Source organism: Salmo salar, chromosome ssa05, assembly GCF_905237065.1.
Source record: "Salmo salar chromosome ssa05, Ssal_v3.1, whole genome shotgun sequence".
NCBI classification, from domain to species: Eukaryota; Metazoa; Chordata; class Actinopteri; order Salmoniformes; family Salmonidae; genus Salmo; species Salmo salar.
This window is the reverse complement of record NC_059446.1, coordinates 52,826,366-52,854,354: the sequence shown is the minus strand read 5'-3', so window position 1 is coordinate 52,854,354 and position 27,989 is coordinate 52,826,366. Positions and strand designations below refer to the sequence as shown.

Here is a 27,989-nt window from a genome sequence, read left to right as displayed (position 1 = left end):
TTCAGATAAAAGTAAACTGCTGTGGACACGGCGTTTCCCCTTGGCTGAATTGGTCTGGCTGCAATCACATGCTCCGATACCCCAACATCTCTGTGGAGCCCTCAGACTCTCCCTGGTGCACTGACATTAAACCATTTGGTCAGCCATGCTGTCTTCCCTTACACATTGGTTTGGCTCCGGGCTGAAGTTTCCCTAGGTACCGATCTAGGATCAGGTACCCCAAACCTTAACCATTAGTGGGGGAAATGTAAAACTGACCCTAGATCAGCGCCTAGGGGCAACTTCACCCTACATCTTTGAGCTCCATATCCTTGTTAAGCCACACAGGAAACACCCCTTTACTTGGCAATGACCACACTTGTTTTGTGTGAAGAGAAAAGGCTAGACTTAATGAAGAGAAAATATAATCGTACAGTTCTACTCTCTCTCGCTCTCCTGTCCTTTATTCTCTCATACTTTCCAAGAAAGAGATGGCTTGTGGATGAAAGTCAAATCCCAGAAATGTCACCTGGTCTATTTTATTGGTGTTATCATTTTAAAACTTAAAAGGATTGTGCAGAAAGAAAAGTCATGCCAGGGTGCATTGTATCAAACAGATGGTTACATTGGGCAGTGGTTTGTCAAAGTAGGACAGTGTGTACTGTGTACAGTATATTAGACTATTGATGTGTCCATCCATGCTTGTTAGCGAGGATGGGGGTTGTCTGGAGGTTATCAGGAGGCAAGATCCAGGGCAGAGATATGGCAAGCAGGACGGGGAGCTTTCTGTTGCAAATGAGTCAACTGTAGAATATCCCAAATATACCACATAATACAATTTTGCCCCCCAAAAAAGTTAAAACGAGGATTTCTTTCTGTTCTCTTTTTTTTTTCTTTCTCTCCAGTCCAATTCCCACGCACTTGTCTCTCACACATTCATAAACCTCTACAGTCACTCGTGCTTTTTCTCTCTCTTTCACACACACACAGTGCCAGTTCACATGAGCCATGTCTCTTTCTCCTTGTTGAACTGCTCTGCCCACCTCCTGGTGAGCTCCAGGTAGTGCTCAGGTTGGTGTGGCTGGTAATCCAAATACAACCTGGTCACCGTCTTTTTTGGCACAGCCATCTCGATCTGCGTGCCCTCGTGCCACTCGTTGAACGACGTTATCGTGACGATCTCGGGCCGCACGTTCAGCGCCGCCTGCAAGGCCGTCTCGTAGTAGCGGCCGTTGACGCGGTTGCGCGTGTTGTGGTTGTTCCACGGTCTGACCGCGGTGTCGATGTAGCCCGGCCCGGCGCTAGGTATAAATAACAGGTTGTTACCGTCGCAGAACGCCTTGACCGCCTTCCAGTTCTGGTGGGATGAACCAAAAGAGAACCCGTTGGAGGCGAAGTACGTGTACATGCCATCGAAACCACCGGCAAGGATGTCATGCTTGTGGCGCTCCTCCACGATGAGGGCGATGAAGACACTGTCGTACGGCGTGCCGCGCAGGCTGTGGGAGCCCGTGGGGTGGAGCAGGTCGGACCAGTTCTCAGGCGGCGTCAGATACGAGTCATAAATGTAGAACAGAGGCAGGATATTCCCCTTGCTAGAGGTGAACTTGTAGAAGGCTCCGTGGTCCCCGTACCTTCAAACACAAATAAATGGACAAGAGATTATTGATACAGATTTGGATATTTGCATGGAAGGAGAAATAACCTAGAAGTATCCTAATAAGATATGAAGCACATTCTAGGGTTAGTTACATGTAATCTAGCATTCAGGAGACAGCAGAGGGAGCACGGCCCCAGCCAAATCGACGGGGCCGCAGTGGAGAAGGTTAAAAGCTTCAAGTTCCTCGGCATACACGTCACTGTGTGGTGAAGAAGGTGCAACAGTGTCTCTTTTTAACCTCAGGAGGCTGAATATATTTGACTTTGTTCCCTAAGACCCTCACAAACGTTTACAGATGGACCATTGAGAGCATCCTGTCAGGCTGTATCACGGCCTGGTACGACAACTGCACCATCCACAACCGCAGAACTCTCTAGAGGGTGGTGCGGTCAGCCCAACGCATCGCCGTAACCACACTGCCTGCCCTTCAGGACATCTACAGCACCCGGTGTCACTGGAAGACCAAGAAGATCAAAGCTTGGACCAAGAGACTGCAACTGTTGGACTAATGATTACACCCTATATCAGCTAGATGCAGGCAAGTGTGCGCAAGGTGGTCACTTTGATTACAAATGTCTCTCTCGACCTGTGTGCACCTACGTTGTAAACTTTCATTTATAGGCTAGGTTGTAGCAACCTCGTGATGCGTTTAGGGAAAATTTGAGTTTCATGTAGTAGCTAAACCTGTCGCTGTGACATTGAACTGGGTGAATGGAATATGAATTAAAGTCATCCAATATGCTGTAATAGAAATAAGGCCATGCTCATTAAAAAAATGTGATGTATATACGCCACTGGTCTATACATCCCATCGTGTGTATACACACACACATACACAGTGCCTTCGGAAAGTATTCAGACCCCTTTTTTTCACATTTTGTTAGGTTACAACCTTATTCTAAAATGGATTAAATAATTTTTTTCCCTCAATCTACACACAATACCCCATAATCAGAAAGTAAAAACTGTTTTTTGACATTTTTGCAAATTCATTAAACATAAAATTATCACATTTACCTAAGTATTCAGACCCTTACCTCAGTACTTTGTTAAAGCACCTTTGGCAGCGATTACAGCCTCGAGTCTTCTTGGGTATGACGCTACAAGCTTGGCACACCTGTATTTGGGGAGTTTCTCCCATTCTTCTCTGCAGATCCTCTCAAGCTCTGTCAGGTTGGATGGGGAGTGTTGCTGCACAGCTATTTTCAGGTCTCTCCAGAGATGTTCCATCGGGTTCAAGTCTGGACTCTGGCTGGGCCACTCAAGGATCTACACTTGTCCCGAAGCCACTCCTGCGTTGTCCAGATGGAAGGTGAACCTTTGCCCCAGTCTGAGATCCTGAATGCTCTGGAGCAGGTTTTCATCAAGGATCTCTCTGTATTTTGCTCTGTTCATCTTTCCCTCGATCCTGACTAGTCTCCCAGCCCCTGCCCGCTGAAAAACATCCCCACAGCATGATGCTGCCACCAGCATGCTTCACCGTAGGGATGGTGCCAGGTTTCCTCGGGACGTGACACTTGGCATTCAGGCCAAAGAGTTCAATCTTGGTTTCAACAAACCAGAGAATCTTGTTTCTCACGGTCTGAGAGTCTTTAGGTGGCTTTTGGCAAACTACAATCGGGCTGTCATGTGCCTTTTACTGAGGAGTGGCTTCCGTCCGGCCACTCTACCATAAAGGCCTGATTGGTGGAGTGCTGCAGAGATAATTGTCCTTCTGGAAGGTTCTCCCATCTCCACAGAGGAACTCTAGAGCTCTCAGAGTGACCATTGAGTTCTTGGTCACCTCCCTGACCAAGGCCCTTCTCCCCCGATTGCTCAGTTTGGCCAGGATGGCCAGCTCTAGGAAGAGTCTTAGTGGTTCCAAACTTGTTCTATTTAAGAATGATGGAGGCCACTGTGTTTTAGGGAACGTTCAATGCTGCAGAAATGTTTTGGTACCTTTCCCCAGATCTGTGCCTAGACACAATCCTGTCTCGGAGCTCTACGGACATTTCCTTTGACCTCAGGGCTTGGTTTTTGCTCTGACATGCACTGTCAACTGTGGGACCTTTTATATAGAAGGATGTGTGCCTTTCCAAATCATATCCAATCTATTGAATTTACCACAGGTGGACTCCTTTCAAGTTGTAGAAACATCTCAAGGATGATCAATGGAAACAGGATGCACCTTACCTCAATTTTGTTTATCATAATAAAGGGTCTGAATACTTATGTAAATAAGGTATCTGTTTTTAATATTTAATACATTTGCAAAAATGTCTAAACCTGTTTTCGCTTCGTCATTATGGGGTATTGTGTTGAGATTGCTGAGGATTTGTTTGAAATTTCATCCATTTTAGAATAAGTCTAATGTAACAATGTGGAAAAAGTCAGGAAAGTATTCAGACTCCTTAAGACACGTGTGTGTGTGTGTACAGTTGAAGTTGGAAGTTTACATACACTTAGGTTAGAGTCATTAAAACTTGTTTTTCAACCACTCCACACAAGCTGGCTAGGACATCTACTTTGTGCATGACACAAGTAATTTTTCGAACCATTGTTTACAGACACAGTGAATTTTAAGTTAAATAATCTATCACAGTTCCAGTGGGTCAGAGGTTTACATGCACTAAGATGACTGTGCCTTTAAACAGCTTGGACAATTGCAGAAAATGATTTCATGGCTTTAGAAGCTTCTGATAGGCTAATTGACATCTTTTGAGTCAATTGGAGGTGTACCTGTGGATGTATTTCAAGGCCTACCTTCAAACTCAGTGCTTGACATCATGAGAAAATCAAAAGAAATCAGCCAAGACCTCAGAAAAAATATTGTAGAACTCCACAAGTCTGGTTTATCCTTGGGAGCAATTTCCCAACGCCTGAAGGTACCACGTTCATCCGTACAAACAATAGTACGCAAGTATAAACACCATGGACCCACGCAGCCGTCTTACCGCTCAGGAAGGACAGGCGTTCTGTCTCCTAGAGATGAACATACTTTGGTGTGAAAAGTGCAAATCAATCCCAGAACAACAGCAAAGGACCTTGTGAAGATGCTGGAGGAAACAGGTACAAAAGTATCTATATCCACAGTAAAACAAGTCCTATATCGACATAACCTGAAAGTTCGCTCAGCAAGGAAGAAGCCCCTGCTCCAAAACCGCGATTAAAAAAAGCCAGACTACAGTTTGCAACTGCACATGGGGACAAAGATCGTACTTTTTGGAGAAATGTCCTCTGGTCTGATGAAACAAAAATAGAACTGTTTGGCCATAATGACCATCGTTATGTTTGAAGGAAAACGGGGGAGGCTTGCAAGCCAAAGAACACCATCCAAATCGTGAAGCACGGGGGTGGCAGCATCATGTTGTGGGGGTGCTTTGCTGCAGGAGGGACTGGTGCACTTCACAAAATAGATGGCATCATGAGGGAGGAAAATTGTGGATATATTGAAGCAACATCTCAAGACATCAGTCAGGAAGTTTAAGCTTGGTTGCAAATGGGTCTTCCAAATGGACAATGACCTCAAGCATACTTCCAAAGTTGTGGCAAAATGGCTTAAGGACAACAAAGTCAAGGTATTGGAGTGGCCATCACAAAACCCTGACCTCAATCCCATAGAAAATTTGTGGGCAGAACTGAACAAACCTGACTCAGTTACACCAGCTCTGTCAGGAGGAATGGGCCAAAATTCCCCCAACTTATTGTGAGAAGCTTTTGGAAGGCTACCCAAAACATTTGATCCAAGTTAAACAATTAAAGGCAATGCTACCAAATACCAATTAAGTGTATGTAAACTTCTGACCCACTGGAAACATGATGAAAGAAATAAAAGCTGAATTAAATCATTATCTCTATTATTCTGACATTTCACATTCTTAAAATAAAGTTGTGATCCTAACTGACCTAAGACAGGGAATTTTTACTAGGATTAAATGTCATAATTTGTGAAAAAGTGAGTTTAAATGTATTTGGCTAAGGTGTATGTAAACTTACAACATCAACTGTATGTATATATAGTACCAGTAAAAAGTTTGCACACACCTACTCATTCAAGGGTTTTTCTTTATTTTTACTGTTTTCTGCCTTGTTGAATAATGAAGACATCAAAACTATGAAATAACGCACATGGAATCCTGTAGTAACCAAAGAATTGTTAAACAAATAAAAAAATTACAAAAATTATTTCACCTTTTATTGTAGGCTAGTTGAGAACAAGTTCTCATTTGCAACTGCGACCTGGCCAAGATAAAGCATAGCAATTCAATACATACAACAGAGTTACACATGGAATAAACAAAACATACAGTCAATAATACAGTAGAACAAAAGAAAACAAAAAGTCTATATACAGTGAGTGCAAATGAGGTAAGTTAAGGCAATAAATAAGCCATGGTGGCGAAGTAATTACAATATAGCAATGAATTATATTTGAGATTCTTCACAGAAGCCACCCTTTTCCTTGATGACAGCTTTGCACACTCTTGGCATTCTCTCAACCAGCTTCAATTAACAGGTGTGCGTTGTTAATTTGTGGAATTTCTTTCCTTAATGTGTTTGAGCCAATTAGTTGTGTTGTGACAAAAAATCCAGTTTTTTGTGTCATCTGTTTCGGGAAAGTACTTGCGTAATTACGCACCCAACTCACTCCGGTGCTTCGCAATATCATATTTGACATTGTCCGTAAGCTTAAGTTAATTTGCACACAAAAAAAATCATACAATGATGGAAAGACCTGTGTGTTGTCCTTGTTAATGCAGACAGAGAAGAGCTCCAACTTCTTAATCATAGCCTCAATTTTGTCCCGCACATTGAATATAGTTGCAGAGAGTCCCTGTAATCCAAGATTCAGATCTTTCAGGCGAGAAAAAACATCACCCAGATAGGCCAATCGTGTGAGAATCTCGTCATCATGCAAGCGGTCAGACAAGTGAAAATTATGGTCAGTAAAAACTTTAAGCTCGTCTCTCAGTTAAACATTTTTGTCTACTTTGCCCCTTGATAACCAGCGCACTTATGTATTCAGGGGCCTTGATATAACAAAGTTAACAATTTTCACTGTAGTGTCCAAAACGTCTTTCAAACTGTCAGGCATTCCCTTCGCAGCAAGAGCCACTTGGTGGATGCTGCAGTGTACCCAAGTGGCGTCGGGAGCAACTGCTTGCACGTGCGTTACCACTCCACTATGTCTCCCTGTCATGGCTTTTGCGCCATCAGTACAGATCCCATGACATCTTGACAACCAAAGTCCATTTGATGTCACAAAGCTGTCTAGTACTTAAAAAAATGTTGTCCTGGTTTCCAGAAGATGATGTTTTCCTTAATTGATCCGCCATAAACGTAACGGACATATACCAGGAGCTGTGCCAGGCCCGCCACATCTGTTGACTCATCCAGCTGTAATGCATAAAATTCACTGGCTTGTATGTGAAGCAGTAATTGTTTCAAAACATCTCCTGCCATGTCACTGATGTGTCGTGAAGCAGTGTTGTTTGATGAAGGCATTGTCTGTATAGTTTTTTTTTTGTTGCCTTTTCCTCCAGCATTGTCCCAACCATGTCCCAGCCGCGACAGCAGGAATAATTAAGTCCTCCACAATAGTATGGGGCTTGCTTGTCCTAGCCACTCGGTAGCTCACCATATAAGACGCTTCTAACCCCTTCTTATTAATGGTATCTGTTGCTTTTATACATGTCTTACTACTCTAAAGTTCTCTTAATTCTCGCTCAAAAAACTCCCGTGGCTTATTTTTCAAATTGGCATGTTTTGTTTCTAAATGTCTGCGCAAGAGTGAATGTTTCATCGAGTTGTGAGATAGTACTTTTGCACATATAACACACTGTGGCTGAGGAAAGGCACTACTCCCAATATAAGTGAACCCCAAATCAATGTAGTTCTCATCATATTTGCACCTCTTTGATGGTCCAACATCCCTGTCTGTTGTTCGGTGCTTTCCCGGGTAATGGGCAGTAGCTCTTCGGCTACATCAGATTCACAACTGTTAACCCATGCTAGCTGGGTTAACAACAAATGTAGAATTACTGATGCTAGCATTGGATGTGCTCATGGAAGCAGAACAACTTGTGTCGTCAACAGGTGCAGGTGTAGTAGTGCTGGTCGTAGCAGTACTACCAGTAGAGCCGGTATGCGTCTATGAACTTAATTTTTTTAACCATTAATCCATTTTCAAGCAAACGGAATGAGCAGCAGCTACGTTTGGCTACATACGGACCATTAGTGGAATCCCCGTGAGAGAGTAACGGTTAATGTGATTGGATGTTAATTATTTGACTACCTGTATTTGACATTGTGTTGTTATTTTGCTGAACACTAGAAGATTTTATTTTATTTTTGGCAGTAAAACGAGGCTACTCAGGTGAGGGGAAAAAAAACTCACCCAAATGTATAGCCCTGTTGGAAAATATAAATGGACTGTTTGAAAATGTGAAGAAAGAAAAAATATATACATTTTTTGTGAATCACATTTTTATTTGGCATACCCCCGAGAGCTTTGCACGTACCTGTACCCCAGTTTGTTAATACCTGCTTTAAGACATGAAGGTCAGTGAGGAACATTTCAAGAACTTTTAACGTTTTTTCAAGTGCAGTCACAAAAAACATCAAGCGCTATGATGAAACTGGCTCTCATGAGGACCGCCACAGGAAAGGAAGAAAATAGTAAAAATAAAGAAAAACCCTTAAATGAGTAGGTGTGTCCAAACTTTTGACTTTTGACTGTCTATATATACACACACACACACACACACACACACACACACACACTCCGGACTCCGACATTGCTCGTCTTAATATTTCTATATTTCTTAAGTCCATTCTTTTTTCTTTTAGATTTGTGTGTATTGTTAGATATTACTGCACTGTTGGAGCTAGGAACACAAGCATTTCGATACACCCGCAATAACATCTCCTAAACATGTGTAAACGACCAATAGAATTTGATTTGAAGTGAACTGTCTCAGTCCTATAAAAGGGTCTATATTGACTGAAAACTACTGTTTCAACAGGAAAGTTCAATAAGGTTTTACTTTGTGTCCACTTCAGTTTGAAGTTACTCTAAACAAAGACTACACCTACCTGTCGATGATATACTTGATGTTGTCATGGACACTGTGGTCGCTCCGCCCTCTGTAAGGCTGGAGGTGAAATGCAACCTGGGAAGAAAATAAAAAAACATCTGAGTCCACGGCTTTCCATTCATTGCATTGTTGTCACATATTTGTAAGTGCTTCTATGCAGCCAACCCAACCATCTAAGGTGATGAGTTAGTATTGACTCAAACTCTAGAGAATATTCACATTTGGAAAGGTGACAGGAGCTGGGCTGTGTTCAGCTGCCCCTTGGGTCTAATTGAGAGCTATTCAAAGCCTAAGGACGCAGCAGGAGCAATACATCCATTATTATTCATCCATTATAATAAGCAGTTGTTACAACAATGACAAAATGGCTTCAAGTGTTGTGTCCAAATACTGTTGGAGTCAACTAATAAAAGAATCTGACCAGAGAGGTCCAGGACCTGAAGAACAGTTTGCAGTTCTCCCAGGGTCTGCTCGATGAGTTTAACCGGGAAACGGCAAGATGACGACAATCTGTAAGCCTTTGAGAGTGGACATTAGTTCTGTATGTGAATCCATGATAACAATGACAGAGAAATCAGATTATCTCGAAGGACAGTCAAGGCGGAACAACATTGTTGTGGATGGAATTGCAGAATCTCCACATGACCTGGATGGAGTCTGAGGACAAAGTGAGAGAAATGTTCTCAGAGAAACTGAAGATGGACCACAGGAAGACTGAGTTGGAGCACGCCAACGGGACTGGAAAACCCACCACCAGCCCAGGCCGATAGTCGTCAAGTTCCTGAGGTTCAAGGACAAGGTAGTGGTTCTGGAAAGAGCCATGAACTTGAGAGGAACGTACATCTTCCGTAACGAGGACTATCCTGAAGCTGTGCGCCAGAAGAGAAAATAACTTATCCCGGGCCATGAAAGTTGCCAGAGTGCGTGGGGACATTGCTTACATCCAATATGACAGGCACATTGTCCAGCCTCCCTCCTAAAAGCCTGGAAGGGATGAGAGAGCCAAGCCTATGGATTCGTAGCTTCAACCCCACAGCACACACACACACACACTTACACACACCAACTGATTAATGGACTGCTAAATGTATGTTTTTTTTCTCTTGCTTTGTTTGTTCTTTTCCATATTGCGTCCATCTCTGAGAAGCTACCTAGGAAAACACTGAAAATTGCCCATATTTATATATGTAGCCTTAGAAATATGGTTCATGAAATCAATAACTTGCTAACATCAGATAACGCCCATATATTAGTCAATTCTGAGACTCACTTAGATAATTCCTTTGATGATACAGCAGTAGCAGCAATACAAGGATAAAACATCTATAGAAGAGACAGGAATGAATGCTTATGGGGGAGGTGTTGCTAAATACAGTACCAGCCAAAAGTTTGGACAAACTTACTCATTCAAGGGTTTTTCTTTATTTTTACTAATCTCTATATTGTAGAATAATAGTGAAGACATCAAAACTATGAAATAACACGTATGGCATCATGTAGTAACCAAAAAAGTGTTAAACAAATCAATTATATTTTAGATTTGAGATTCTTCAAAATAGCCACCCTTTGCCTTGATGACAGCTTTGCACACTCTTGCCATTCTCACAACCAGCTTCATGAGGTAGTCACCTGGAATGCTTTTCCAACAGTCTTGAAGGAGTTCCCACATATGCTGAGCACTTGTTGGCTGCTTCACTCTGCGGTCCAACTCATCCCAAACCATCTCAATTGTGTTGAGGTCGGGTGATTGTGGAGACCAGGTATCTGATGCAGCATTCCATCACTCTCCTTCTTGGTCAAATAGCCCGTACACAGCCTGATAGTCCCACTAAGCGCAACCAAATGGGATGTCGTATCGGTGCAGAATGCTGTGGTAGCCATGCTGGTTAAGTGTGCCTTGAATTCTAAATAAATCACTGACAGTGTCACCAGCAAAGCACCCCCACACCATCACACCTCCTCCTCCATGCTTCACGGTGGGAAGATCATCTGTTCACCTACTCTGTGTCTCACAAAGACACGGCGGTTGGAACCAAAAATCTCAAATTTGGACTTGTCAAACCAAAGAACAGATTTAAACCTGTCTAATGTACATTGCTCGTGTTTCTAGGCCCAAGCAAGTATTTTCTTATTATTGGTGTCTTTTAGTAATGGTTTCTATGCAGCAATTTGACGATGAAGGCCTGGTTCACCTAGTCTTATCTGAACAGTTGATGTTGAGATGTGTTTGTTACTAGGAACTCTGTGAAGCATTCATTTGGGCTGCAATCTGAGGTGCAATTAACTGCCCATTTCTGAGGCTGGTAACTCTAATGAACTTATCCTCTGCAGCAGAGTCTTCCTGGGTCCTCTTTTCCTGTGGCAGTCCTCATGAGAGCCAGTTTCATCATAGCGCTTGATGGTTTTTGCGACTGCACTTGAAGAAACATTCAAAGTTCTTGAAGTTTTCCTTGATTGACTGACCTTCATGTCTTAAAGTAATGATGGACTGTCATTTCTCTTTTCTTATATGTGCTGTTCTTGCCATAATATGGACTTGGTCTTTTACCAAATAGGGCTATCTTTTGTATACCACCCCTACCTTGTCACAACACAACTGATTGGCTCAAACATGAAGAAGGAAAATTCCACAAATGAACTTTTAACAAGGCACACCTGTTAATTGAAATGCATTCCAGGTGACTACCTCATGAAACTGGTTGAGAGAATGCCAAGAGTATGCAATGCCATCATCAAGGCAAACGGTGGCTACTTTGAAGAATCTCAAATATAAAATATATTTTGATTTGTTAAAGAGTTTTTTGGTTACTACATTCCATATGTGTTATTTCATAGTTTTGATGTATTCACTATTATTCTACAATGTAGAAAATAGTAAAAATAAAGAAAAACCCTAGAATGAGTAGGTGTGTCCAAACTTTTGACTGGTACTGTATATTCAGAGCCATATCCCAGTAAAGCTTAGAGAAGATCTCATGTCAAGTGTTATTGAAGTAGTGTGGCTGCAGGTTCACCTGCCTCATCTAAAGCCTATTCTTTTGGGGTGTTGCTATAGGCCACCATGTGCTAACACTACCTAAATAATGTGTGTGAAATGCTTGATAGTGTATTTGATGTAAACAGAGAGGTCTACTTTCTTGGGAACTTTAATATTGACTGGTTTTCATCAAGCCGTCCGCTCAAGAGGAAGCTTCTTGCTGTAACCAGTGCCTTTTAATTTGGTTCAGGTTATTAATCAATTTACCAAGGTGTTTAACAAACACTACAGGAACAAGATCATCCACATGTGTTGATGATCAAATGTTTACTAATACTGTAGAACTCTTTTCTAAAGTTGAATCCGTACCCATTGGATGCCGTGATCACAATATAGTGGCTATATCTAGGAGAACCAAGGTTCCAAAAGCTAGGTCTAAAATAGTGTATAAGAGATCATACAAATGTTTTAGCTGTGACTCTTATGTGGATGATGTAAAAATATGTGTTTGTCTGATTTATGAAATTGCTTCTTCCAGTTATTGATAAACATGCACCTGTTAAGAAACGGAGTGTTAGAACTGTTAAGGCGCCATGGATTGATGAGGAAATTAGAAACTGTATGGTTGAAAGAAATTGGGATAAAGGAGTGGCAAATAAGTCGGGCAGTACATCTGACTTACTGAAAAATTATGTGACTAAACTTAACAAAAAGAAGAAGAAACTGTATTGTGAAGCCATGATCAATGATATAAAGAAAGATGGAAAAAAAACGTTGGCGTGCTTTAAATTAAATGATGGTCAGAAAGACATTCAACGCCATCTTTCATTGAAGCAGATGGCTTATTCATCACAAAACCATTTGATGTTGCCAATTATTTGAATGATTACTTAATTGGCAAAATGGCCAAACTTAAGCAGGAAATGCCAGCAACGAACAGTGAGCCATCGTATTCATGCATAAAGGAACAAATAATGAAAGAAAAGCAAGTCGGAAGTTTACATACACCTTAGCCAAATACATTTAAACTTAGTTTTTCACAATTCCTGACATTTAATCCAAATAAAAATTCGCTGTCTTAGGTCAGTTAGGATCACCACTTTATTTTAAAAATGTGAAATGTCAGAATAATAGCAGAGAGAATGATTTATTTCTGCTTTTATTTCTTTCATCACATTCCCAGTGGGTGAGAAGTTTGCATACACTCAATTAGTATTTGGTAGCATTGCCTTTAAATTGTTTAACTTGGGTCAAACGTTTTGGGTAGCCTTCCACAAGCTTCCCACAATAAGTTGGGTGAATTTTGGCCCATTCCTCCTAACAGAGCTGGTGTAACTGAGTCAGGTTTGTATGCCTCCTTGCTCACACACGTTTTTTCAGTTCTTCCCACAAATTTTTTATGGGATTGAGGTCAGGGCTTTGTGATGGCCACTCCAATACCTTGACTTTGTTGTCCTTAAGCCATTTTGCCACAGCTTTGGAAGTATGCTTGGGGTCATTGTCCATTTGGAAGACCCATTTGCGACCAAGCTATAACTTCCTGACTGATGTCTTGAGATGTTGCTTCAATATATCCACATAATTTTCCTGCTCATGATGCCATCTATTTTGTGAAGTGCACCAGTCCATCTTGCAGCAAAGCACCCCCACAACATGATGCTGCCACCGCCGTGCTTCACGTTTGGATTGCGTTCTTCGGCTTGCAAGCCTCCCCCTTTTTCCTCCAAACATAACAATGGTCATTATGGCCAAACAGTTCTATTTTTGTTTCATCAGACCAGAGGACATTTCTCCAAAAAGTACGATCTTTGTCCCCATGTGCAGTTGCAAACTGTAGTCTGGCTTTTTTATGGTGGTTTTGGAGCAGTGCCTTCTTCCTTGCTGAGCGGCCTTTCGGGTTATGTTGATATAGGCCTCGTTTTACTGTGGATATAGATATTTTTCTACCTGTTTCCTCCAGCATCTTCACAAGGTCCTTTGCTGTTGTTCTGGGATTGATTTGCACTTTTCGCACCAAAGTACATTCATCTCTAGGAGACAGAATGTGTCTCTTTCCTGAGCGGTATGACGGCTGCGTGGGTCCCATGGTGTTTATACTTGTGTACTATTCTTTGTACAGATGAACGTGGTACCTTCAGGCGTTTGGAAATTGCTCCCAAGGATAAACCAGACTTGTGGACTTCTTCAAAAAAAAATCTGAGGTCTTGGCTGATTTCTTTTGATTTTCCCATGATGTTAAGCAAAGAGGCACTGAGTTTGAAGGTAGGCCTTGAAATACATCCACAGGTACACCTCCAACTGACTCAAATTATGTTAATTAGCCTATCAGAAGCTTCTAAAGCCATGACATAATTTTCTGGAATTTTCCAAGCTGTTTAAAGGCACAGTCAACTTAGTGTATGTAAACTTCTGACCCACTGGACTTGTGAAATAATCTGTCTGTAAACAATTGTTGGAAAAATTACTTGTGTCATGCACAAAGTAGATGTCCTAACCAACTTGGCAAAAACTATAGTTTGTTAACAAGAGTGATTGAAAAACAAGTTTTAATGACTCCAACCTAAGTGTATGTAAACTTCCGACTTCAACTGTACATGTCAGCAACCACAGCTAATGAAGTCACTGAAACCCTTAACAAGGAGTTGCAGTCAGTTTTGGAATGGGTGGCCAGTAATAAACTGGTCCTGAACATCTGTAAAACTAAGAGCATTGTCTTTGGTACAAATCATTCCCTAAGCTCTAGACCTCAGCTGAATCTGGTAATGAATGCTGTGGCTGTTGGACAAGATGAGGAAACTAAATTACTTGGTGTTACCTAAGATTACAAACTGTCATGGTCAAAACATATAGGTTCAATGGTTGTAAAGATGGGGAGAGGTCTGTCTGTGATAAAGAGATGTTCTGCTTTTTTGACACCACACTCAAAAGTAAGTCCTGCAGGCTCTAGTTTTGTCTTATCTTGATTATTGTCCAGCCATGTGGTCAAGTGCTGCAAGGAAATACCTAGTTAAGCTGCAGCTGGCCCAGAACAGAGCGGCACATCTTGCTCTTCATTGTAATCAGAGGGCTGATATAAATATTATGCATGCCAGTCTCTCTTAGCTAAGAGTTGAGGAGAGACTGACTGCATCACTTCTTGTTTTTCTAAGAAACATTAATGTGTTGAGAATTCCAAATTGTTTGCATAGTCAACTTACACACAGCTCTGACACACACACACTTACCCCACCAGACATGCCACCAGGGGTCTTTTCACAGTCCCCAAATCCAGAACAAACTCAAGAAAGTGTACAGTATTATATAGATCCATTATTGCATGGCACTCCCTTCATCTCATATTGCTCAAATGAACAGCAAACCTTATTAAAAAAAACAGATAAAGCAACATCTCAAGGCACAACGCCTCTCTCCTATTGGACCGAGATATTTTGTGTGTATGTATTGATACTCTGTGTAGGCTATGTGCCATTTTTAAATGTAGGTAGTTCTATCCTTGAACTGTTTTTGTCTATTAATGTTCTGTGTTATGTCATGTTTCATGTTCTGTGTTGACCCCAGAAAGAGTAGCTGCGGTTTTCGCAACAGCTAATGCGGATCCTAATAAAATACCCCCCCGACCCCCAAAATACAGTCACAGCTAATTACATATACATGAAAGTAACACTACCCCTTCTCCCCCTGCTCTACTTATCATCGAAAGTTGAACCACAAATTGTGGCTGATATTTGAACCCCAGCTCTCAAGCATGTATAACTGCAGCAGTCATATTTCTCGGCCAACAGAAGTGGACGAAGTGGGTGCCCAGAAATGTCCTCATACGATATTAACACTCGTGAGTGTTAATATGTTGATCAATCTTTACAGACTGCGTTGTAGGATTGTCTCAGACGATGACTGTTTCAGCACTGGTGTTATGCCATGACAAATAACCTGACACATCTATCCCAAGGTCATTCGTCATCCACTAAAGCCCAGTGAATCATAGTTCTATTCCAGCTGACTATTCCTCAATGAGGAACAGAGTGGCTGAACACACGATGGATCAGCTACGAAACAAATACAAAAATGTGTAACTTGAATTTTTTAAGAGTAAGAGTGGAGAATTTCACTACTTTGAATTATATATGATCAAAGTGGACCACTTTTCTTCTCTCGCAACGGGTTACGCAGGGGCCCAGCATGAAAGAAACTGGATGGATAGAGCCATAAGCAGAATGGAAGCAGCAACACCTCGCCAGTTTGCTAACATAAGTCTGCTGCTTTTGATGTAGATCCATCATTCTCACTTGACCCTTGATTAATTTCCTGTCTGAGCTCCGCCTCGCCACTCCCTGGTTCTGTCTGCCAAGACTTGCTTTATCTTGGCCAGGTTGCAGTTGTAAATGAGAACTTGTTCTCAACTAGCTTACCTGGTTAAATAAAGGTTCAATTAAAAAAAAAATATTAAAGTAACACTATCCTATAAAATACTTTGTTATCATTATGGGGTTAGCTAGTGTTGACCATGGGCTGTGGAGATTAAAGTGCTAACCATGTTTTTCATGACTGGGAATTGTCTTTTATGCTATAAAAATACTTATCATTATGGGGTTAGTATACCATTCACTATGGAGAATAAAGTGCTAAACATTTTACACGTTGTTAGGCTATGCATGTTTTGTATTTTTCATGAGTGGGAATTGTCTTTGTCTTATTATGGCGAGGGACTGTAGCCAAGTATAGTGCATTCGATTAGGATAGGTTGGAGTAGGGGGTATGGCGGTATTGAAATGAAAGTGAGTGGCTACTGGGCCTTCCTAAGCAGTTGCCGTGGTAATGTAACTCTTGGTGACACCAAGTGCTCAAAGTGTCACCATGACATTGGGACAGAAGTGCGCTAATGGATTAGAGTGATGCAGGCTAGGGATGGGAGGCGAGGCGGTTTTAAACTGTTGTCCTGTATAGTTAAATGTAGACATGGGGAGAAAATTGTTGTTGTCTCTAATGGTGGCAGCTAAGTGCTTCAGTGTCAGATGAAAATATCTTTGAATTTGGAGCCCCGTGGCAGAGTAGCTCACTATGGCTGTGTAGGCCACTCGTCTGAAATCAGTGTCAAAGGCGATAAGCGTAGGAACAACTCTCCGAAATCTGATTAACGTCTCAAGGCAAGGTATCATTAGAGGGAAAGTGACAACTCTTTCTGTGCTAATAACTTAGATTAAAAGCTGAGTGACTCGGCTAAAAAAAAAAAAACATTCGAGTTTTTAAAGCCAAGACACACAAGGCCATTACACAGCAGCAATTTAGACGTAAATGAGAGACCCAAGCAAACCAAGAGCATTTCTCACAGACAGACCCAGCCCTATCCCCATCACCAGAGCAAAGAATTGGCTGAATCAAGTGGAATACAACCTAATGCATTGTAACAGGCCCTTAGGAGGGGATTTCAACCATCCGTTAAACTACCCAGACAGCATTTAAAAACAGTCAACACCATACAGTATTGAACGTATTATGAGATGTTGCCGCTTCGTTCTTCCAATAACGTTTCGGTTATATTAGTTCAATTCAGTAGGGTTCTACACGCTAAGTTGTCAACTTCTCGTTAACGTCAACGTCTAGCAGGCATACCAACCATGCGCCCCAAATGGCACCCTAGTCCCTATGTAGTGCACTACTTTTGACCAGGGCCCGTAATTAGTGCACTATGAATGGAATAGGGTGCCATTTGGGACGCAACAAGTCTTGTGAGATGGAAGATGGAAGCTGCATGCTGTGCTGGGCATCTGGAGATGGGGAAGTGTGCCTGACAGCATGGCCTGCCCACACATGGGCCTCTCTGCACTGCTGCTGCTGTGCAACATGCCCTACTTTCCTTCCCCTTGGGGCCCGGATTGTTCAGGGAGGAAAATTGAGTCATGGGACCGTCACCCCCGCCTATCTCGATCTCTCCCCCCGAGCCCACACACAGCCCCTCAAGGGCCAAAGGGGAGTTTCAGCCTGTGCTACTCTCCAAGCAAGCAGAGTATGACCACAATTGTTCAACTCAGTGGAGCTCTGGAGCCTTCAACCGCAAGAGGATCTGCTCTTAAACTCCAACCGTACATACATAATACAAAAGCTGTGTGGGTGCCCATACTTGATTTAGGAGCTTTTTCCAATGCTATTCTTATATAAACAAAACAGTCTGTTTTCTTCAGTGTCATCTAGTGTAAGGTCCTAGATTTGGGAGTCTAAGTCAGTGCCATAGTAGTATTGCCTGGCTACCCAGACTCCTCGCTCCGACCAAACGCTACTCCACACCCACCATAGAGGTTAGGTTATTTTCCATAATGAGTCTGGATCTGAGTACCTCCTCAACCCTTCACCGAATGTGAACACTCGAGCCATCTGATTGGTCCAGAAACTGATGGGTTGAGCCAGAACACGTGTGGGTTTGATACTCTGATTGGTTTGAGACGATCCAATCGCTGATGACTTTGTTTTGTACAACACCCCTCGTGCCACCGTCACCACAAACGACCCCAACCCTGGTAGAATGGTCCAGATCTGTTCTGGCCTGTGTTTCTAAGGCTTTCTCAGACTGTGAAGATTCAGCATGTCTGTCTCGGGACTGTCTGCTGTTATTCCGACCGCGTCACACACAGAGCTCTCTTAGATTGCTCTGTCAAGTGGCAAGTTATAAAGGCTCTGTAGCCTCCACTCATTGTGATCACCTCAGCTCGGACTGTAAAGAGAAGTTCCGTCACGACAGATCTGACAGGAGAGGGATGTCAAGACTGATAAACAGAGAGACGGACTGGCTGAGCATGTACCGTGTCAGACGTTCACCGGCAACAGTGACAAACACTTCATGCTGGTGCCCCCTAAAGGCTTTCTCTTCTAGTCTCTTTCTTTGACAACATTGTTTGTGTCCATGAAAGATAACATCACTTATCTTTCATGTACTGCATTCACATTTCCTTTGAAGAGGCTACACACATTGGGACCTCAGATAAATGTTTGCTCACTTTTGCTCCTAAGGATCCCTCAGAAGGAGTACAATAGAATGTACTGTACATGCAAGTCAAAGAGCCCTATGATGAAGTGAAATGCTGGGATGGTGGGATGCTGCCACTGAGAGTAAAAGTCCGAATCCTACCTTGAAATCCATATGCTTAACATGTTTTTGCATAAGTCATGCATTGATAACAATGGGTCAAGTTATGCCCATGGATCTTATGTTAGGACTCAACCAAGAACGATTATGCATTCTACTGCTCATCCCCCGTCTTACATATTGGTGTGAAAGAGGAGGCACAATTATACCTTTTAATTTGCCTTGTCTTTGCAGAAAATTCCAGGAAGATTGTAATGCAAGAGGGCCTCTTTAGCATTAGAAAAATAAATGTTTGCGTCGCAGCTCAAAATTATTAGAGACCCAAGACATTTTTCTACGGTCAGCAGTTTGTGAAGATTTTTCACTAAAGGCACTCCAACATGTGGATGTCCTTATGTGCAGTGGTGGAGGGAGAATGTGGTCAGGAGCAAGTGAGCACTTGAACAGGATACTGATGCAGAGTACCACTCTAAATATTATATAACAAGGTTATTAAAGGGTCAATCTGGGATTGGTACATCCATTTTTGGACTTTTAAAATAATGATACACTACATGACCAAAAGTATGTGGACACCTGCTCTTCGAACATCTCATTCCAAAATCATGGGCATTAATATGCAGTTGGTCCCCCTTTTGCTGCTATAACAGCCTCCAATCTTCTGGGAAGGCTTTCCACTAGATTATGGAACATTTCTGCTGGGACTTGCTTATATTCAGCCACAAGAGCATTAGTGAGGTCGGGTACTGATGTTGGGCGTTTAGGCCTGGCTTGCAGTCTGTGTTCCAATTCATCCCAAAGGTGTTTGTTGGGGTTGAGGTCGTGGCTCTGTGCAGACCAGTCAAGTTCTTCCTCACCGATCTTGACAAACCATTTCTGTATGGACCTCGTTTTGTGCACGGGGGCATTGTCATGCTGAAACAGGAAAGGGCCTTCCCCAAACTTTTGCCACAAAGTTGGAAGCACGGAATCGTCTAGAATGTCATTGTATGCTGTAGCGTTAAGATTTCACTTCCCTGGAACTAAGGGGCCTAGCCCGAACCATGAAAAACAGCCCCAGACCATTATTCCTCCTCTACCAAACTTTACAGTTGGCACTATGCATTTGGGCAGGTAGCATTCTCCTGGCATCCATTACATGAAGCTCCAGACGAACCGTTCTTGTGCTGATGTTGCTTCCTGAGGCAGTTTGGAAGTGAGTGTTGCAACCGAGGACAGATGATTTTTACACGCTACGTGCTTCAGTACTCGGTGGTCCCATTCTGTGAGCTTGTGTGGCCTACCACTTCATGGCTGAGCCATTGTTGCTCCTAGACGTTTCCACTTCACAATAACAGCACTTATAGTTGATTGGGGCAGCTCTAGGAGGGCAGACATTTAACGAACTGACTTATTGGAAAGGTGACCTATAATGGTGTCACATTGAAATTCACTGAGCTCTTCAGTACGGGCCATTCTACTGCCAATGTTTGTCTATGGAGAGTGCATGGCGGTGTGTTCGATGTTATCCACCTGTCAGCCAAGGATGTGGCTGAAATCGTAAAATCCACTAATTTGAAGGGGTGTCCACATACAGTGTTTATAGTGTATATAGGCCCCATCCCGTAGCTCTTTACAAAAAAGTGGCAACAACTTGGTTGTTGTTTGTTAAAGTTACCTTTCCCTACTTTGGCTTTATTTTTTTTACTGCTCTCTCTTATCAGTAAAACTGCACTTTTTTGGTGGAAAAAATATAGGCAAATCTGAATCCTCCAGAATTAACTAGAACCTCTGTACTGTAACGTCCTGCTTTTTGTTTGATTACTTATGCTTATAAGGACTGAGGTCGGGGAGTTTGATATAGTTTAGTTTAACTTTACCTAGAGTATGCTGGCATTACAGGGTTATTCACATGGCTTCCTAGCACATCTATCGGTCCCGTGTAAAACATGGAACTGGACTATTTCTGTACAAATACATGGAGTGGGTTACGGAATAACGAACACAACATTACATGTACAACAGACATTTATTTTCTGTACTTGTGCTCTTATAAATATTCATTTTGAATATCGGCCTGCATTATTTGCATGATTTTTATGTAGCAGAGATTCTCATGCAAACACAAAAACGAATCCGCTCTCAATTGTCTTTAAATGTGACCGTGTGTTGAGCAAACACAGCGTGTGTATTATTGATGCAACACAGCTGGAGAAAGGGGCTCTAGCTTAAGCCTGACTCTCTTGTCACACTGCACTCAGTCCGCATTCATTCACACAGGCACGAGGCTCGCAATGCCCCTAAGCAGTCTTTAAAGGCCCAGTGCAGTCAAAAACGTGATTTCCTGTGTTTTATAGATATTTCAATTGTGAAATTGTGAAAATCATGATAATGCCATTTTAGTGTAAGCCCTGTTTGAAAAGACCGCCTGAAATGTCAGCCTGTAGCGGCAGGATGGCGCAGGCTCCCGAGTGGCGCAGCGGTCTAAGGCACTGCATCTCAGTGCTAGAGGCATGCGTCACTGCAGACCCTGGTTCGATTCCAAGATATAACACAACCAGCCGTGATTGGGAGTCCCATAGGGCGGTCCACAGTTTGCCCAGCATCGTCCGGGTTTGGCCGAGGTAGTCATTGTAAATAAGAATTTGTTCTTAACTGGCTTGCCTAGTTTAATAAAGATTACATTAAAAAAAATTCTAAATAGAAAAATCACCAGGTGGTAAATTTGTTAATAGCCCAATAGGAAAGAGTTCCTAACCTCTGCCAATAACAGGTAGTTTATGGTTTTCCCCTCCCTACTCAGACCACTCCACTCCTAGACAGCAAAATTCTTACTTGAGAAATTGCTCTTTGCTAAGAAACAATTTTTGTTTCTTTTTGACCATTTTAATTGAAAACAATCACAGTAATGTGATTTTAATGAGATAAAAACAGCTGCATTGGACCTTTAAAACAAACACACACACAAATGCAAGTCATCCTGCTGCACAGCTGTCTACTGACACACAGATACACACCCAGAGGTGTCCTGCCCATACGGGCCACAAGGGCACATGCCCCCTCAAATTTGTCCTGTTTTTTTTTTCAGATGTTAAATTAATTACTCAACAAATTTTTAAGCCCACGCTTTATCATAATTATTTATAAAAAAATGATCTGTCAGCGGTATTTTGCAGAGGGGCACACACATAAAGAGGTATGCTTAGATAACCCATGCAGAAAAATATGCATTGTTTTTACATAGAATTAGGCATAATGATTATTGCTCTAGATTGCTGGAAAATGCTGTTTCAGGTGTTTGAAAAATTCACCCCTGGATATACCACCCAAAGTGCTATATACCGAAATGCAGCATACGTAACGTACACCACTTAAACTGCCTTAAAGCATCTTAGACACATTCTCACAGACCTCCAACCGCTCAGGGTGAATGGACACACACCACTCAAACGACTGTGTGGCTGTTTTTATATATCGGTTATGTCATCAAAGATTCTGCCGGATCAAGCCAGTACAGCTCACTTGGAGTATCTTTTTTCCTTTAAACATCTTGAATAGCTACTTCGTCTCTGCTGCATCTGATGTGCATCTACCGTCTGATGTTGCACGTATCGAATTACGAAGAAGGGGCCCTCTAAAAGTTTCATGAGCTTCAATGCAGTCTGTGACAGCAGGCAGAGGGGACTCGACGAGTCGACGTTGATGCAGTCGTTATCTCTGGGATGGCATTTTCCGACCTAATTGGCAATAGGTCATGTAGTTCCCTGATGTGTTTCCCTGCTCATCCAGTCCCATAAACAACAGTTCCCGCCGGCAGCTTTATTATGTCCCCTCTGCTCTTAGTTAGAGATGTCCTCATTCACCCTCCCCGCTGCCTACTCAAAGTCATGTCACACTTGGCTATCAACTTTTTTGAAGTAATGGTATACTATTGTGTATTACAATACTATTGTACAGTACTAAGATCTGTTTACCATTTGGTTGTGTAACTTTGTTCTTTGGAAGATTCCTTACCAAAGCACACATTCTTATCCAGAACTCATGAATCCCAAACACTGATTCCAAAGCAAAGTGTCTGTCTGTCTCTCTGTCTGTCTGTTCCTTACCTTGAGGTTGTGTCTGTGAGCAGCGTCAAGGACGGCCGGCACCAGGTCCTCTGTGGGCTCCCCGTTGTCATCGGCCAGGCCCGGAGGATACCAGGACAGCACCAGCACCCCTAGACCACACAGGACAAGTCTCTCTCAGTCTCCACACAGGACATTTCAGGTTGGCTATACCCCACACAGAAATATAATTACTAGAATGGGGAAATAAAATGACTAGAAAGGGTAAAGCCCCTCATAGCATGGCAATTTTACAATACACTCAATATGGCTGCTGGTCCACCTATCACAGAACATTGACTTCAATGTCCATTCTAGTCATTCTATTTCAATGACCACACATCTCTGATACCCAATCCTGAACCTCATGATGTCCCTGTTACACCATTTTAAGTTGTATTGGTCAGTGTGATGTTGACATTGATATATGTGATACACATGTGTACCTACATCCCCTAAGGGTTCCGGATTGGCTTGAAGGACTTATTGATGTGATTGCTGCCGTATGCATGCAGCTAATTGATCAAGTCATGTCCACTTTGGTCACAAGCTGTGTGGAATATTTGATTACAATATCTAAAAAGTCATGGCCGCATGTATTAAAAAGTTATGTCCACACTATTCATTTTATTATGGGCTCCTCGCGTAGTGGTATCAGTCACCGCTGCCAGCAGGATGCTATTTGGAATTTCTGACGGGTCTTTGTGCCAGTGGCTTTAATTAAATGGACTCTTTTTAACTAAGCACATTCAGTTGCCCTTTCTGTGTTCCATCTGTCACAGTGTTCGGTTTAGGGGGAAGGGAGGGGAAAGAAAGGGGGAAGGAAGATCATTTCCTGGATGGTGTACAATAACCAGTTCAGCCGAAGGCAGACAACATTAGCATGGCTCGATTGGCTGTCCCATCAGTCGTTTTTGAAAACTTGTTTTCACACCCAACTCCAAGGCATTAACACTCCCATTTTGTTCAATAAAAGTAGCTTACATTTTTTCATTTAAAACATAGGCAACTTATTTCAGACAATCTACATGCCACTTCTGGTTATGGTTTTCAGTGCTGACCTTTGCAATGGACAGTCATGGCCACTTACTGATAAGACTTAAGGGCTCCTTCTACTGACCAAGGATTTTCAATAACTTTTTAGAGTAAAAAGGGGACATCCTACTCGCGTGGCCTACTTCTGACTTTCAACTGTTTGTATGTTCGATATCAGTGAAATACAGAAAAGCAGTAAACACATATTATTCAAGTGTTCAATTGTTCACGTTCAAGATTGCTTGGAAGTGGATGTCAAGATAAACACAGTTCTAAAACGACTGTGAGAAAAGGCTGCTGGTGGGCTTTTAGGTGAGCGTGCAGAGCTGTCCACTACATGAGTGCTGAAATAAACCGGCAAAGCGCAGGATAAGTGAAAAAAATGAATAGTGCGGCCATAACTTTTTAATTCACTCGACCAGGGCTTTTTAGATATTGTAATCAAATATTCCACACAGCTTGTGGACATGGCTTGATCAATTAGCTGCATGCATACTGTGTGTGCCAGTGGCCTGCTGTGCTGGCTGCTTGACAGAACAGTTTTTGATATTCCCCTCTATCAGGGTGTGGACAAGAATTTATCTGGCTGCAACATAGACATTTATGAGCTGTCACTTCACGCGTGTACTGAAGGATACTCACTATTACGATTAAAACAGAGTGTCTAAAGTGTCACTACATGTAGGAAGGCAAATTTCATCACTCAGATATGAGGCATCACTTATGCAGTCTAAAGATACAGTAGAATGGTTGTCTGTTAGAATAAGGAAGACAGACAGCACGAGCAATGTGCAACGCAAGCAATGTATTCCAAATGAGCCATAACAGTATACATCTGGCAGAATATATAGACTATATGCATCAAAGTGAGTCATTCAAGTCAGTGGAAGGAACTCTTGAGTGATGTTGGCACATATACAGTTGAAGTCGGAAGTTTACATACACTTAGGTTGGAGTCATTAAAACTCGTTTTTCAACCATTCCACAAATTTCTTGTTAACAAACTATAGTTTTGACAAGTCGGTTAGGACATCTACTTCATGCATGACACAAGTAATTTTTCCAAGAATTGTTTACAGACAGATTATGTCACTTATAATTCACTACATCACAATTCCAGTGGGTCAGAAGTTTACATACACTAAGTTGACTGTGCCTTTAAACAGCTTGGAACGTTCCAGAAAATTATGTCATGGCTTTAGAAGCTTCTGATAGGCTAATTGACATCACTTGAGTCAATTGAAGGTGTACCTGTGGATGTACTTCAAGGCCTACCTTCAAACTCAGTGCCTCTTTGCTTGACATCATGGGAAAATCAAAAGAAATCAGCCAAGACCTCAGAAACAAAATTGTAGACCTCCACAAGTCTGGTTCATCCTTGGGAGCAATTTCCAAATGCCTGAAGGTACCACGTTCATCTGTACAAACAATAGTACGCAAGTATAAACACCATGGGACCACGCAGCTGTCATTCCGCTCAGGAAGGAGACGCGTTCTGTCTCCTAGAGATGAACGTACTTTGGTGCGAAAAGTGCAAATCAGTCCCAGAACAACAGCAAAGGACCTTGTGAAGATGCTGGAGGAAACAGGTACAAAGGTATCTATATCCACAGTAAAACGAGTCCTATATCGACATAACCTGAAAGTCCGCTCAGCAAGGAAGAAGCCACTGCTCCAAAACCGCCATAAAAAAGCCAGACTACGGTTTGCAACTGCACATGGGGACAAAGATCGACTTTTTGGAGAAATGTCCTCTGGTCTGATGAAACAAAAATAGAACTGTTTGGCCATAATGACCATCATTATGTTTGGAGGAAAAAGGGGGAGGCTTGCAAGCCGAAGAACCCGATCCCAACCGTGAAGCGCGGGGGTGGCAGCATCATGTTGTGGGGGTGCTTTGCTGCAGGATGGACTGGTACACTTCACAAAATAGATGACATCATGAGGCAGGAAAATTATGTGGATATATTGAAGCAACATCTCAAGACATCAGTCAGGAAGTTATAGCTTGGTCGCAAATGGGTCTTCCAAATGGACAAAGACGCCACGCATACTTCCAAAGTTGTGGCAAAATGGTTTAAGGACAACAAAGTCAATGTATTGGAGTGGCCATCACAAAGCCCTGACCTCAATACCATAGAAAATGTGTGGGCAGAACTGAAAAAGCGTGTGTGAGCAAGGAGGCCTACAAACCTGACTCAGTTATACCAGCTCTGTCAGGAGGAATGGGCCAAAATTCACCCAACTTACTGTGGGAAGCTTGTGGAAGGCTACCCAAAACGTTTGACCCAAGTTAAACAATTTAAAGGCAACGCTACCACATACTAATTGAGTGTATGTAAACTTCTGACCTACTGGGAATGTGATGAAAGAAATAAAAGCTGAAATAAATAATTCTCTCTACTATTATTCTTACATTTCACATTCTTAAAAGTGGTGATCCTAACTGACCTAAGACAGGGAATTTTTACTAGGATTAAATGTCAGGAATTGTGAAAACTGAGTTTAAATGTATTTGGCTAAGGTGTCTGTAAACTTCTGCCTTCATCTGTATATCCTATTGTAGCTGTGCTCAAAGTAGAGCAAAATGTTAAAACTTTAAAGTTAAATGGACAGGCACTGCAGCAGCAAAACTAATGCGAATGTTAAAACTTGTTTGTATGTTTCAGTATAGAATAACCACTGCACCTTTGCACTCTACCTGCAGCAGCCGCTCCAATCTGCTCCATGTGTGACTCCAATACATCCGGATCTCTCGAGCTGTACGGACCGAGCTCAGGGTAGAAACTGGAGCCGATGTCCTCCGGCGGCATATGCCTCCCTTTCGGGTAACTGGCGGCGATTTTGGGGTCCCAATGTGGCACGAGGACATGGTCCCAGTGCATGTATTTCCCATCCATCGAAGGGTTCCCGTACCACACGCTGTAAAATATGTGGACGTCGTAAAATATGGTTCCTTCAGGTCCAGAGTTTGATAAAACTACTTTGGCGCGCACCTGCTCCGGGGAGGAGACGGCGTCTTGGGACACCGAGCGCCGGTCCATCCTTCCTCCAATCATCGGCAGGAGGCCCAACCCCGGGGCCAGGTCCGAGAACCCATCGCTGGGCTTCAGAGTTCTCAAACCCATCATGGTTCCGAAAACGAAGAGTGTAAATAAGAACAGAGCTATGCACGTTTTCTTCCGCAGCCTGGCCATTGCGGATAGATTGTCTCGTAGAGGCGATTCCTGCTGGAGTGAACCGGGGTTCCTGGTCGGTTGAAGTCAGCGGTGTGAATAAGACTTCCTTTTCTCCAAACGTCGTATAACCTATAGGCAGTATACTATAACAGTTAGTCTATTTTACAAGTTCACCTACTCCACTCTAGGAAAGTATACAATGCAGGCCTTCATATAAAGTATTCATAAATGCAGTCGCTGTTGGAACGCAGAAAATGTTGAACTTTATGATAAATAGCCGAACTATTGGCCTACATGATTGCGGATGAAGCCTAATGGTCGCGTTGCCCTGACGCAGTGGAATCTGTCATTGCATTTAGATCTCAGCGATGTGAAATTATTTGTCCCTTTATCAGGATCTCATGCGGAGTTAACTTGCTCAATTCAATCAGTTAACAGAATATCGATGTCTTAAGGAGCGCACTTTACCTTGTTGTAGTGGAGAATGTGAAATAAGGATGCATGACACATTTTGATTAGTGTTCCCCAATTGCAATGGTGAAGGCTATACCACCATCTGATTATATGAGCTCTTGGAGAAAATGTGCACATTTCGAGTTAAGAGTAGCCTCCATGTCAAGTGATCAAATCTCTATGATATCTTTCTATCGTCTATAGGTTACAGTCAGATGTTGGCTTCTGATGGCTGAATTGCGGTCACCCTGTTAAACTATTTCGCTTTTCGCTGCTACGCTATTTCGCTTTTCGCTGCTGGCTCGATATATCGCCTACACAATGCTTTACATTAGGCTCGCAAGTAAACCCACGTAGTGACAGCAACGAAAACGTTCTCAATTCAATGCAACAAGATCCTGGACGCGCACGCTTCGTGGTCGCTGTCCATGGTATTCGCCATCAGCGATGGCTGCTTTTATCGGTCCATG

At 42.4% G+C, this 27,989-nt stretch overlaps 1 protein-coding gene across 1 annotated transcript; it reads right to left on the bottom strand.

Moving 5' to 3' along the window:
- Positions 1-873: 873 nt before the first annotated feature.
- On the bottom strand, positions 874-27,989 carry LOC106605112 (glycoprotein endo-alpha-1,2-mannosidase-like protein). The gene is made up of 4 exons (XM_014200435.2): positions 26,589-27,989; positions 22,856-22,965; positions 8,714-8,790; positions 874-1,613 (listed from the first exon to the last, which is right to left on the bottom strand). Exons 1-4 carry the CDS (start codon positions 27,082-27,084, stop codon positions 977-979), a joined length of 1,320 nt encoding a protein of 439 aa, XP_014055910.2. The 5' UTR covers positions 27,085-27,989; the 3' UTR covers positions 874-976.

Excerpts from the sequence above, each read along its gene's own strand:
- LOC106605112 (XM_014200435.2), bottom strand. The coding sequence starts at position 27,084 with ATGGCCAGGCTGCGGAAGAAAACGTGCATAGCTCTGTTCTTATTTACA. Across the intron at positions 22,966-26,588 it reads GATTGGAGCGGCTGCTGCAG|GGGTGCTGGTGCTGTCCTGG; the intron begins GTAGAGTGCAAA and ends TGTGTGGTCTAG. Across the intron at positions 8,791-22,855 it reads CTCACAGACACAACCTCAAG|GTTGCATTTCACCTCCAGCC; the intron begins GTAAGGAACAGA and ends TTTTCTTCCCAG.